The sequence below is a fragment of the Acanthisitta chloris genome, unplaced genomic scaffold, assembly GCF_000695815.1.
Source record: "Acanthisitta chloris isolate BGI_N310 unplaced genomic scaffold, ASM69581v1 scaffold24587, whole genome shotgun sequence".
NCBI classification, from domain to species: domain Eukaryota; kingdom Metazoa; phylum Chordata; class Aves; order Passeriformes; family Acanthisittidae; genus Acanthisitta; species Acanthisitta chloris.
In genome coordinates this window covers 23,877-37,461 of record NW_008683519.1, presented here as the reverse complement: position 1 = coordinate 37,461, position 13,585 = coordinate 23,877, and the positions used below count along the sequence as shown (strand labels likewise).

Here is a 13,585-nt window from a genome sequence, read left to right as displayed (position 1 = left end):
CTAAAATAACTGTAGGCCTTTGTGTGAATTTCCAGTTTATATTTCATCATTTTTATGTTATATAAAGATAATATTATAAGAACTAAGTGCAGGCAGGTAGAAAGATAAGCTTTATGCCTTAATCTACTTCCTGAGTACTTGATAATCTCAAACTTCAGTGCTGCTACATTTTGCATGGAACAATTGTATAACTTGTGTAATAAGCCCAGAGAGGTAACATACAATATAATAGCATTTTAACAGTCTTCTCTGTTTCCCCTTAACAATGCAAAAGTAAATACAAATGAACAACTGTGCCAGAAAGATCTTTTTCTTATTGTTTTACTTCATTCTTCCTAGATTCCCTTCCAAGACAATGCCTCTATGAGGCAAATGCTCCCAACCTCATACAAGAGTTTTCCTTTTCTGCAATAGCGTCGTGAGCATGGACAGACAAAGCTGCACAGCAGATGTCAGCACAAAATGCATCTTTCTACTAACCACGTAACTGAGCAATTAACTGCAAAAAAAAGGTTGCATTTCCATTGCTTCTGGGAACTATTTTATCTAACTTCATCACGTTTCCGATGAAAACATCTGCCTGTTGGACAAGTTTGGTCACATACTCATGCTAGGGAGAAATCAAGGCAGCTACTGCTGTCATGTAGGAAATCTGGGACTGTAATCTCCTCTTCTAAGAAACAGTCCATTCATCAGGCTTAGCTGTGCTTATCACTGTACACTTTTAAGCAAACGGTGCTGACTGATAGAGGATAGGGTGTGGTTTACAATGGCTTCGTGAAGAGGAAGGAACTGGGTGCTTAGCTCATCCATCCATTGTTAGAGAACTACATTTTCTGCATTTGTAAGAATTAGTGTCTCATAAAAAGACTGAAGAAATTCAGTTTTAGAGAACAAATCCTTTCTGGTGTCAACATGCCATGAAAATCCCACAGGACAGTGTTATTTCCCTGGCAGATCATTCCCATGATTTCCATGTGCAAATGAGGTTTACAGCAACTACTGAAGCTATTACTTTTGCTCTCAAAAAAAATTATGAAAGTATTTCCTTCATGACACACAGTGTTTTCCAGTCCCAAGCTTCTGGAGAAAGCTCAGACAAGTGTGTCACAGGACAGCTGCTGCTGGTGTCTCTCTACTCAGGGGTGAGAAGGCCTGATAGGAAATGCGGACTGTAGAAGAACTGTGAGTCCTGACAGAGGCTGTGACTTGACCATCATGGACTCACTGTGTGACACAAAGGTGTGCCCAGGCATGACCCCATGCAGCAAAATGCAAAGACTGAGACCTAGAGGATTACAATCAACTATCACTCCCAAGGAATTCCTGTGGGAAAGGACATGCATGTAGATTTGTCTAAACTGGATTAGTCCTGAGAGGTCACTATTTTTTCTGGATAAAGTACAAATGGTAGTGTCATGGTCTAGATGAGATGATCATTACCTGCATGTGCAGCAACAGATGGTACCAGCCCTAAATAAAAATCTGACTAAATAAACTGAGTCAGTGCACTCTGTGTCAAAGCTTATATATAATATAAATTAACACATCATTAAAAAGTGTTTCCCCATCCCTGCACTGTTCCTACCTACTAAACAGGTACCTACTATGGCACATATTTCTGCCACTATTGCTAACTCAGTGCACAAACTTAAACCTCCCAGTGGCACAGTGTAAAGCACAAATCCTTTTGTGTTATCTGGGAAGACAGTCCAGTAGCCATGCTCTGTGAAAAGTTTATCAAGAGTGGTTAGATAGGTCTAACACTCTGGAAATGGTAAAACTAGAAAGCAGGAAAGCAAACTTCTAGAAAACACAATATACAGGAACATTTTGGTACTTCAGTTTATGCTGCCCTGCCTAATAATATGATTTACATTAATACTTACAGATCAAAAATACAATTAATTAACTAGATCAGATGGAAACTGACACAAGTACATATGAACTGTTAAAGACACATATGCACTTCATAGAAAGTCGGTGGATTTTTACCTGCAGGACTAGCCTGCTCTCATCATAGCAGGTCAGTTTTGTAGACAGTTGACCAACATAAGGACCAAACTGTGTTCTCTTCTGTATTACTTTCTTTGCAAACACTCCAAGGACTGTGAACAAAAAAAGACCAGTCTAATATTAGTATAGACATCACAAATTATTTCTTGTATGTTTAGATCTATGAAAATGGAGATAAACAAAATAGCACAGAACACATGAATTCTTTTTATAGACAAATAAGCTCCATAAATAATTCTAATGAAGAATCTAAACAGAATGTAAATAAGTACTGATATTTTTTTAAATGGGTACTACATTGAATACAAAAGTGCCTGAACTCTATGACAGGACATTAAACTGACTATGCAATACAAATGTGTTGATACTCTTCAGTCTACGAGTTGATGTTATCATAGTGCTCTGCTTGTTGGCATAATTTGCAAGTTTGTTCTTTCCCAATATGAGTGGAGAGAATCTATAAAAACACAACATTAACCGTCTTAATCATTCTAGTTATTCCCCTACCATACCAATGGAGTGGCAGAACAGACATCTTGTCATTCTCTTTCTGAAATGCAACCTTGGCAGGACTAATTTTACACAGGTAACTGTGGAAAATTTGCACACTAAGGACATGGTTCCCTTGTTCAAGTTTGGGCACTCAAATTGCCTTGCTTTCAGAAGGAAACAACAGTCTTTCTATAATGTGAACTGAAGATGCTGCAAAAGGTAAACTACCCCACTGTGATCTTTTGAGTTTGTAAGGGGTGGATGAGTGATGTCATTTACCATTTTGTCTCTGACCTCTTACAGAATAATCTTTCCTGTTTTGAATGCTTGAGGAAAAGAAAAAAAATAATAGTACATGGCTGTTACTATTAGATACAAATTGAACATTCATTAAACTTGGATTGACTGAACAGAGCTAACTGGTTGCTGACAGCTAAATATCACACCAGCTCTGGCTAATGTCCTGCCATTCATCTACGCATCTAAGTTAGTAGAAATCAGTAGCTGAATGTGAGCTTTCCTTGTGCTCAGCTGAAAATAAAGTAGTTTTCATATTGCTAATGTCCAGTGATGATGCCTTGAGTCACTCATGAAAACAAGGCAGTGCTAGTATTTTGCCTCCTCTTTCTCAAATGTGTGAAAAAGAGCTAAAATACTTACTCTGCTGGTTGCCAGCTCGCAGCTCCAAGACTCGCAAAGTGAGGTAGTGAGGTAGGGTGAGACGCGCTCGGCTAGGAATAACCCTATCCTTAGCCCTGATGAGTGGTCCGTGGAGTTTGCATTCTCCTATAAGGCTTTTACCGCAATCCTCACACCCTACAAATCCAGAAAAGGGAACCTGTTAATAAAATGACACGCTGTTCTCCAATTCAGTCTCCTCTAATTTTGTCACCTTGAAACATATCTGGAATTACAACTACTTTTCTTCATACCAGTGTTCTCCATTAGGTAGTGAAAAGATTATCTGCAAGTGAAAACTGAACTAGGAAAGTTTTGAAATAACACCTTCAGTTTGTGCATTCTTTCCTGTGTGAATTGGTGGGTCCTGACCTCCAAGGATTTATACACGTTTATATGGAGGTGTCAAATTGTGCCTTTGAAGACTAGGATGGCAGCAAAATTGGAGCTCACTGCATGCCCACCTATAAATCAAGGTGCATATATTTACAAAGGACAAAGTTGCTAGTAATCACCTGGGTAAGGCTGGCCCCTTCCAACCTTACCCATCCTGTGATTCCGTAATTTGCAGAGGTCCGAGGAGCCCAAGACAGACTTTGTGTCTGCTGCACAGACCATTCTCAGCAGAAGACGAGACCCTCAGTGTACAATGAAAAATGAGTGTGATGGATCTTACAGTCACAACTCAGTTGACAATCATGCAAGGGCAGCCTTCTCGTAGGCCACAATGCCTGTGGAACTAAGGAAAAGGGGCACAGCACATCTCCTAGTTGTTGGTTCCCAATAATGACATCTGCAGGCTGAACACACAGACCATCCAGAGAAGTTATTAAAGAGAAATACATGTCTGCAAACTGACTTTCCTCCAGCACAGTGAGATATTTTTGGTTCAGTGCAGCTCCAACTGGTTGCCAGGGAAACTCATATGGAGCAGTGACACAACTGAGCAATGAGACTCTCCAGCAGAAGGTCATCTTGGCACTGGTGTCACACAGGGCGATGGGAAAAAGGGGACTTCTTGCACAAAACCTTTTTATAGACAGTAGAAACCAAACCAGTGAGCCAACAATGCTTTATGACTGAGTTAAAAAGAAAAGCTGATATTGGTCATCCATGACTACCTCGATTTGTTTTCCTCCTGAAAACTCTGCTGAGCAAGTCTATTCAGTAAGCAACAATAAGGAGCAGAGGAGGGGAGCCAGAACAGCCAAGAAAGTCCAAGGGAGCCACAGAACACTGTAGCAGAGACTGAGGCAGGAGAAGTAAGGCTCCACCACAGACGGGCTCATAACCAAAGAGATGTCAAGTGAAGCATAAAGGGCTCAGGAGACATTGCCTGGAGAGACACCACAGATGGTCTTTGAGGAGGTACAGTAGCATCATAAATGCCATATTCAGGGTAGCTCAGTTCGTAAACACAAATTGTCATTTGACTAAATTACACACCTAGTCCAAAATCTCCCCAAATCAACCTGAAGTGTTCCTACTGAGTTCTTTGGGTTCTCCATCAACTCTAAATGAGGAGATAAACATGTGTGTTGGTCAGGCTGCAGGCACTACAACAGTGCATATTTTTCAGTAATTTGGGGACCATGTAACAGTTTTCTTTTGCCATGGCTCCCAGGCTGCACACCTGTACTATGAACAGCTGGAATACATTTTTTTAAAGTAGTGCTACAGATAAAGAACATGCTCCTCTACAGCCATCACTTGAAAGGCACAAAACCCCCCAACAACATACCTGCAAAGCAGATTTTTCTTGTTATACACTGGTTTATGCACCTAAAAGTCATTTACAGGTAGGTTGCAATAAAAAAAAATTTTCCTCGGTGATTTAACTTCATTGACTTTTAAATGAATTTCAACAGTCCATGCCTTCTGAGTGCAACAAAATTATGAGGGCTTCCTGAGCTTACCTAGAATAATAGTGACTTTGTCTCAAGTCAAACAGCTCCTGCTTGGAGAGTCATTGTATGCAAACTGCTGAAACACATTACCGAAAGCAAAATGGAGACAAAGAACTGCTGTTAGAGGAAGGATGTGTCTAATCATAAAGTACACGACCTTATCAATCCATGCCATACCTCTGTGATTCATCACTACCAACCTCCTGAGCAAACCTTCCAGCCACCGTAGGGCAGTGCCCACCGCCCAGGCCCCAGGGTGGGCAGCTTGCAGGAAGACTGGGAAGCAAAAGCAGGGGAAAAGGGTGTCCCTTGAATCGACCTCCAAATTCAGCACTAGTGCTCCACTAGCTAACCCTCCTTGGTCCTCCAGATCCAAGACACGAGGTGTGGGTGCTGGGGAGGAACTCCTCCAAAATCAGGGACTGCTTTGTATCGGAGCGGGTGTTGAGTGTGCCCCCAAGACTTGCAGCCCCAGAGACAGCTCCCCAGGCAGCATGCCTAGCAGCATGACAAAGTCATCAGCTAGCTCTGACTGAAATTAGCTGCAGAGCTGGAAGTGCCTTTAAGCACCTTGCTAACATGGCATAGCTGCACAACACTTTGAACAATCCAGAGCTGCCCAAGACTTGTTCTAAGATTTTTTATGTTTCATTACATGGCACATGAAGATAACTAGATGACTTCAGTTATTTAACAGGCATACTCGAATTATGTTCACTACACAGTATTTATGACCCCACCCCAGCATGTTAGTTTCTGACTCTGAATTTACTGCACTCTAAAAATTGCCAGGTGTACCAGAACCACAGGATTGGAGCACTGCAAACACAGTAACTTCAGGGACTACCCTGGGGAACAGGGATCTTTGTAATTTCTCTCCACAAAACTAACAGTGTAAAACTGTCCAGTTCACATTCTTCCTCAGGGATAATTACAGACCAAGTCATGATCCTTTGTATTTAAAAGCTAAATTACAGATGCTGTTGATGAAGGAATATATAGAGAGCTGCAGTGTGGCAACCAGTTTGCAAAGTTCACACAGATTTTATGCCCCCTTTTAACTTGGCTAATTAAGTAAAATGCATTTTTGTCAACAACAATGCTCATAACACATTTTAACATCTTCTGAAATACAGACCATCCAGCTATGGAAACAACATACACTTTGTCACATCAGCGCCAGAAATGAAATACACTTGGTTAGAAAAATCACTTCCTGTGAAGATTTTTTTTCTGCTTTTTGTTAGGCACTTCAGTACCTCGATGCTTTTTCAGTTTCCCTGCCCCCTTAAACTGTATTTACACAAACAAAATTAATGCAAGAAAAAGTAAAACTGCCACTGTTTCTCTGCTTTGCTGTGATTTAGATCAGTAGGCAAGAAAAAGAAACAAATGAGATTCACAGGAGTTACAAGATGTTAAAAACCAGATTGTATCATTTGCTACATCTTTAGAACAACAGTACTATATTGTCCCCTAGAGGGTACTTCTTCATTCTTTCTCTCTCTTTGCAACGATTCTGAAAAAAATGCAAATAATGCCTTTTCATCTATCCGTAGACAAAACTACAGGAGCTAATAGATCTTGTAGCTGTTAAGATTTTTATTTTGCTGAACTTTGTTGCAGCAGTGGGGAGGCAGGTGTCCAGGAGAGCCCAGCATGGGTGCAGGTGCAGACTCGACCAGGTTGTGGGTGTGCAGCCACCACCTGATTGCAAGGACGAGGTGTTCACCCCCTGCGAATGCTGCTGGAGGGGCTAAGAGAAGGGCACATCTGTACACCCTCAGCCTGGTATCCCTGCACCCGAATGCTTCTATTCCCACGTCTCCCAGCTACTGGGAGGCATGGTCAGCAGCAGCCATGGCTTTCTCCTGCTCTTTGGACCATCAGAAGAATGACACCCTCTGCCTGCAGGACGCACTCCACCACATGAGCTCACCGCACGCTGGTACCCATGCTCCCAGGGAGGAGAATGGGCTGAGAGTGTGGCTCACCTGTACCGTCCTCACCATGCTGGTGCTTCCCCCCAGTCCAGGTCTAGGTGACAGTTCTCCTTTGCTGCAGACTACACAGCCTGGCAGCCCTCAGTGGCCAGCGTGCCTCATCCTCCCGACAGCTCTGGGGCCAGCCACACTGCACGGGGACGAGCTCCCACAGCCAACAGTAGCCAAGCTGGCACAACAGCTTGGGCAAGCTGGACTTGAGCACAGTCAACAAACTGGTTTCCAAAACAGCAGCACCGTTGGAGCACTGTGCCACCCCCACAGGCACAAGCCCGGCCTCGGGGAGAGCTCATTAGCGTGGGCAAGGAGCCACGGGCTGCGGTTACGGAGTCCGGCTGCAGAGATAACAGCAGCTATACATAGCCATACTAGGAACTGCAATCACTGTCGTGATAGCTCAAACATGCCACCAGCTCCTTCACCAATCAGCAGCAGAACATCACTTTTTAAAACCAGTTTGCTAAAAAGTAGATGCCTATCAGGACGTCCTTCCTGCATTTTCTCCACCCTCTACTTTCAAGCAAGACTTTACAGTACCTGAACAATTCAGTGGCCCACAAGATGCCTGCAGTACAATACATGTCCCCTTTGAAGGCAGAGGTAAATCATTCCTTTTAACTTGTCCACTTCAAGCAAATACACCCTGTGAGAAACAATCGGCGGCTGAGCAGCACTTGACATTTGCTGTGCTGTTTTGCAGCATTAGAATTAGCTCCCATGCACAGAGGGAACAAAGATCAGCGTACATAACAGTCCAAATCCTAGCCTAATTACAGTTGTAAGATTTGCATAGCAAACAACAGTAATTTATCCCAGAGTAAAACTGTGCTGCTCCATTCAGCTTTCACATAGAGGAATGCTGCAAAAATACCTTCTGGACATTTTCTGTCCAAGATACATTGCATGTGCCAGTCTTGGTTCTTCTTACGCTAAGGTGCACGAGGGTTTCCTGCCCTGTGGTCTGTTCTGAGCACTCTGTGCTAGAAAAGCTTGAAAACCTTGTTCTACAATTATAATCTATTTGGCAAAATATTCCAAGTACTCAATTAGCAAACAGTGAATCACAAGTTATTTTCTCATTACTGGGGCCACTGACACATACTCCCTCTGTAAAAAACATTTATGAAATAAGCCTCATATGTCCTAAGTCTGACATCCAAAATGAAGCCCATAACTGATTAATAATTCATTCTATTTATATTTCTAGAACTTGCTATTATTACCAGAATTCAGAATAATTTTACTCAAATCCCATTAACTTCTGATATTTTGTCACGCTAAATTTTCTACTAACTGATCTTCTCTTGTTAAGTGTAATAACAGATGCCTAGTCCAGCATCAAAACAGGTGAACATTTCTTTCAATGTCTCCTTTTTGCATCCCTTCCATGTCATACACCAAAACCTTGTATTAACAGAGAGGTACAACTGCTCAGCTCTGCATAGAAAAAAAAATGAAAAAACAAATAAATCAAGAAATCACACTCCAGGCTGAATTTGCAATCATAATTGCTCACTTGAGCAAAGACTTAAAACTTGAACTTTTGTGCATGACACCATGCATTATTTCGGAAGCAGGTACTGCATTTTCCATAACCCTGCACTCAAAATAACACCACCCTCAAAAAAGGGGAGGAAAAAAAAAAAGTTATTTACTCCTAGGTACTTGAGAGGGAAACTTTGACTTCAAGCTGTGAGTTCCCATGTCTTTGATACACAGAGACCCTGAAGCCTCACAGTCTCTACCTGGTGGCACCAGCACAGGCACTGTGGACAGGCTGCCGGGGCAGTATCGGTTCCTTACCAAGGCCTTGTGCTGCTGACTGCCATGCCCAGGCTTGCTGGCGAGTGGACCAGAGCCCCTGAGATGCGGGTGGAGGCGGGAGAGGAGCCCTGGGTCTGTGCAGGGGTGAGTGGCACCCTGCAAGGAAATGCCTATGCCTCTTGGGGCCCCTGTCCCTGGGAAGGAGAATGGTAGGTGGTTTGCAAACATCCCAGAAATCACTCTTAACATTAAACATATTCATGGGAAAATGACCTCAGTCTACTAAAATGCAAAATTTAAAAAATGAGTTACTATATTTGGAGACAGAAACAGAGAAAGAGAACAGCAAACATGCCTTACTGCCACCCCACCCCACCCCACACATTCAGTCAGACCAGCAGGTCAAGCCAATTCCCTAAAACTGGGACCCAGCACCGCAGGTGAACTCAGCCCTCAGGCATCTTGACTGAACTACTGATTCAATGACACTTTCCCTGACCTCCATCTTCCGCATGCCTCTGTCTTTGTTTCCAAGAAGAATGAAGATTCAGAGGGAAGGTACGTCCTCGGGTCTCCAGTGAGAGATCATCCATCTCATAGCAGTACGATCCTGTCTAGCAGGACAGCTGTTCTTATGGGGAGATGCCTCTAGAAGGGAGGTTCACCACTTATCTGAGTGTAAAGAAACCTTCTAACACAAAGCATGCATAGATTTTCTTGGCAGACACAAGTTCCAACATGCAGATTATTCAGAATTCCAAAACTATTTGTTATATAAACATACAAGATAACAACAACTATGCTTCATTACTAGTTTCTAATAGGGAGTAATCATGATGACAGTCAAGCACATCTGGGAACAAAAGTACTGCAATAGGCATAGCCAGAAGGCATATAATCAACTTCCCATAAAAAGTCAGTCTCCCACCAATCCGAATGAGGCTTTCTACTGTGCTCCTTCTGTCTCACAAATCTTAGGAGCAAAACAGTTGAGAAGACTCAAGGAGCAGAGCTAGGCTGTGAAATTCAGCAGTTTCAGTAGGGTCCTGTGAAGCCTGTGCAGCAAAAGCACATCCGTGCTCTGCTGATTCTTACAAACTTCATGGCTAGGATGAGAAAAAAGTCACTTTCACTGTCTGAACACCTGAAAGGGTAGTAACTTACAAGTCTTTCCTGCAAAATTAAAGGAGGAAAAAAACCCTAAAACAAACCCACAACACAAAAAAATCCAACAAACCAAACAGCAGGGAAAGTATGTAGGTGTGTTTATCAAGTTTAACTTCATTGCAGTCCAATCAACTGGTTTATCGAAGTTCTTGGTAGGTTCATTCATCTAAAAATGACTTGAGGTCAAAACAGTCATTGATTGATTGAAAGCTAATTTAAAAAATTATCTTTTTCTGGTTACTCTTGGGATAAAATGTATGTGTCACATTGCTGGTACACTGCATGGGGTTTGGTTGCTATCAGAACCCACATATATAACGAGCACAGTTCAAGTGAAGTCACGTCCTGTAGTTTACATGTAATGGCTTCTAATCAGCATGACCAAAGAGACTTCTCATTTCTGAAAGCTGCACACATTTCAAACAATCAAACTGAAAAATGCAGTTCGATTTTTCAGAGTTCTTTTTTTCCTTCTCTCCCTCTCCCTCCACTGTTTTGGCATGAAATCATATAAAATCAGATCCAGAAACAGGGAAGGAGGCTGACAGCAAATTCACAGAAATAACTAGTATTTTTTATGAGAAAGAGACTCAGTCAGCATAACGTGGTACTACGAAATGCCCAGCAAAAGCTTCCTGAGATGGAAGCCTTCCTGCTGCACTCTGCCCATCATCCCCCGCCAGGAAGCAGCAGTCAGACCTGGTGCAAGGCTGTGGCCCTTTGGCTGCAACACCATCTTATCATAGAATCATAGAATCAGCCAGGTTGGAAGAAACCTCAAAGATTATTGAGTCCAACCCTACTGTTTTTATTAGACCATGGCACTAAGTGCCACATCCAGTCTCATCTTGAAAACCTCCAGGGATGGTGAATCCACCACCTCCCTGGGCAGCACATTCCAATGCCTGACTACTCTCTCTGTAAAAAAATCTCTTCCTAATATCCAACCTAAACCTCCTCTGGCAGAGCTTGAGTCTGTGCCCTCTTGTCCTACTGCTGGTTGCCTGTGAGAAGAGACTACACCCCACCTGACTACAAACTCCTTTCAAGTAGTTGTAGAGGGTGATAAGGTCTCCCCGAGCCTCTTCTTCTCCAGGCTAAACAACCCTAGCTCCCTCAGCCTCTCCTCATAGCACTTGTGCTCGAGTCCCTTCACCAGCCTCATTGCTCTGAGGTCTTTAGTACAGTCTTGTACTCAAGTACTTTAGTACTATTTTGCTTTAGGTCTTCTATAGCACTGTCCAAACTGTGCTGCTTCTATACTGCAGACACCAAAACTAAAATCTCCCTGTTCACAGAAATAGAGCCAGGCATCAAGACAGTCATATTCAAACTGCTCATAAGCAACCTGTGGCTCCTGGGCCACACAGACCCTCTAATCTACATCTCCCACAGTACAGATTTTACCTACCACAGCAGAAGTATTTTATATTGGTCTCAAGTACTTTTCTTTCAGGGAGGTTTTCTGGCAGGCTGGTTGATTTACTCTAATGTCAGACCTTCCAGTAAAGAATGCAAATGCTACTGCAGCAATTTAACACAGACACCAGAATCTTCCATCTTCTAGCAGGAAAAAAATCCAGGCACATATGTCTTCCTAAACACATAAATACACAGGCATGCAGCCACACACAAACCATATCAAGTGCATTAATACAGTCAACAGTTTTATTGATGGCAAGTCAACACCAAGGTTTCAATTCTGATAAACGAAGTGCAGCAATTATAATGACTAAAGCTTAGTATTGATTAGTTGAAATACTTCCAACCCTTGCAACATTCCCTTAAAAGGGAACCTTGGATTGGGTCTCCCTCTCCTTCACTGAACTTGGTTGTTACTGGCCACCAAGTCCAGATGTTGTATGGAGGAGACTGGTAGAAGGCTTGGTGACAAAAGCTACCTCTCCTTAGGAAACTAGTCCAAATCAATGCCTGATTTTCCACTGGTGACACAACTTTCAATGTGGACTTGAGGGAACTTTCCCAGCCAAGATGCTAGCAGCTAGGATATACTTGCAGCTGCTTACTGGAAGAAAGGACCAAGCAGGTAGACATGCTTTTGGAGAAGGAATTACAAATTTACTGTAGGATGCAAAGAGGAAGCCTGGCATGACAGAGCGAAAGGACACTATACTCATCCCATGGCTGGAGAACTTGATGTCTTTAGAGGCACACAAAGCAAGCTATAGTTACTAGGAATAAAAAAGCAACATAAAAACCATGGGGACCACTTCTGCAGATCTGTGCACTCAGCTCTACTGATGTGTGAGTAGCCACATTATGAAAAAGGAAGTCCATGTGGAGAAGTGAATACACAGACACTTAGGACTGGTTGGGGCTGAGACCTTGAAGGGCCAGTCCTGAAAGAACACTCCAATCCATATTACACTCAGTGGAAACTATGTCTGAATAAAACTGGAAAATCAGTTAACTTCCTCAGTGAACCATCCAAACTTCCTACTGATATTCCAGTTCACCAAAGGGAAAAAAAAGTTGGAGGGTTTTTTTTTAACTAACAAACTCTAAAGTGTATATTTAAAATACTGAAATGAAGTCTTCCTTTAAAAAGCATTAGCTTTTGTAAATGAAGAGTTATTAAGACCTTAGCAGAACAGCTTTAGTTCTTACTGCGCATCACCTTCATAACAGAGGACACTGCCAACAACTTCTGTTATTCCTTGCCTCATTTCCAACACGAAAAGCATGCTCGATTCCCAGTTTCTCTGGGAACAAAACGAGTAGGAGACTCTCATCCTTAGCCTTTTTGACCCTGTTAAATTATTCTCCTCTTCTAAGGCATGAAGTGATTTCTTTAAAAAAACACATAGGCATTGGGAAGCTCTGCTGCTGAACAGACAAGAATGTATTTCTGTGAAAAAATACTCACACATGCAAGTATCATATCTGTGCTTCTATCCACTTGTTTTCTTTTTCCTAAGATCTAAGATTTACTTCTTTTTTTCTACACTAAAGACTTTCAATGGGAACCATAAAATAATGACCTAATGTCTTGGCTGATACTGTACTAAAGAAACTATGTCCACCTGAGCTTCTTTAACAGACTGATTAAGAATAGATAATAAAATTGTCAGCAACAGATTAAGCAGCAGCATAGCACATTTCCCTTACAGTATCTACTCTCCTCAGGAGTAAGAACAGTCTTTAGTCTGTTCTCTAAGATGCAGAAATACAAAGTGCATGATTACAGGTTATAGGAGGATTACATGAGCGGTGCAAAAATTTGTAAGTTTAGAAAAAGCTGCAGATGTTTTTCTACAGATGAAGCTCTCTAAACTCAGAATATAACATATCTCCATAAAGGGCTATTTATTCTACTGCTCACAGTCATCTCAGTTTGAGATCAAATAAAATTAAAGTACTTTTTCTACATTTCTGATTAATTTGTAGTTCCTTTGAATTATTTCCAAAAGTTACACACACAAAAAAATAACAGTAGTCTCTGTTACCAGAATCTAAGAAGCAACCTTGCAATGCAAAATTGCAAAGAATTTGATCCTGTTTTCATATTTTCCTAGCTCGAAGAAGAAGATCAAGAGA

The 13,585-nt window shown here is 42.0% G+C and overlaps 1 protein-coding gene across 1 annotated transcript in view; it reads right to left on the bottom strand.

Annotated features, from left to right (window-relative positions):
• LOC103806296 (PR domain zinc finger protein 10-like) overlaps positions 1–3,804 on the bottom strand; it is a 10,303-nt gene extending 6,499 nt beyond the window's left edge. The window contains exons 1-3 of the mRNA XM_009078977.1: positions 3,732–3,804; positions 3,169–3,324; positions 1,996–2,108 (exon numbers count right to left, since the gene is read on the bottom strand). Coding sequence (XP_009077225.1) covers positions 1,996–2,108; positions 3,169–3,324; positions 3,732–3,804 — 342 coding nt within the window. The remainder of the gene's footprint in view (positions 1–1,995; positions 2,109–3,168; positions 3,325–3,731) is intronic.
• Positions 3,805–13,585: the final 9,781 nt, after the last annotated feature.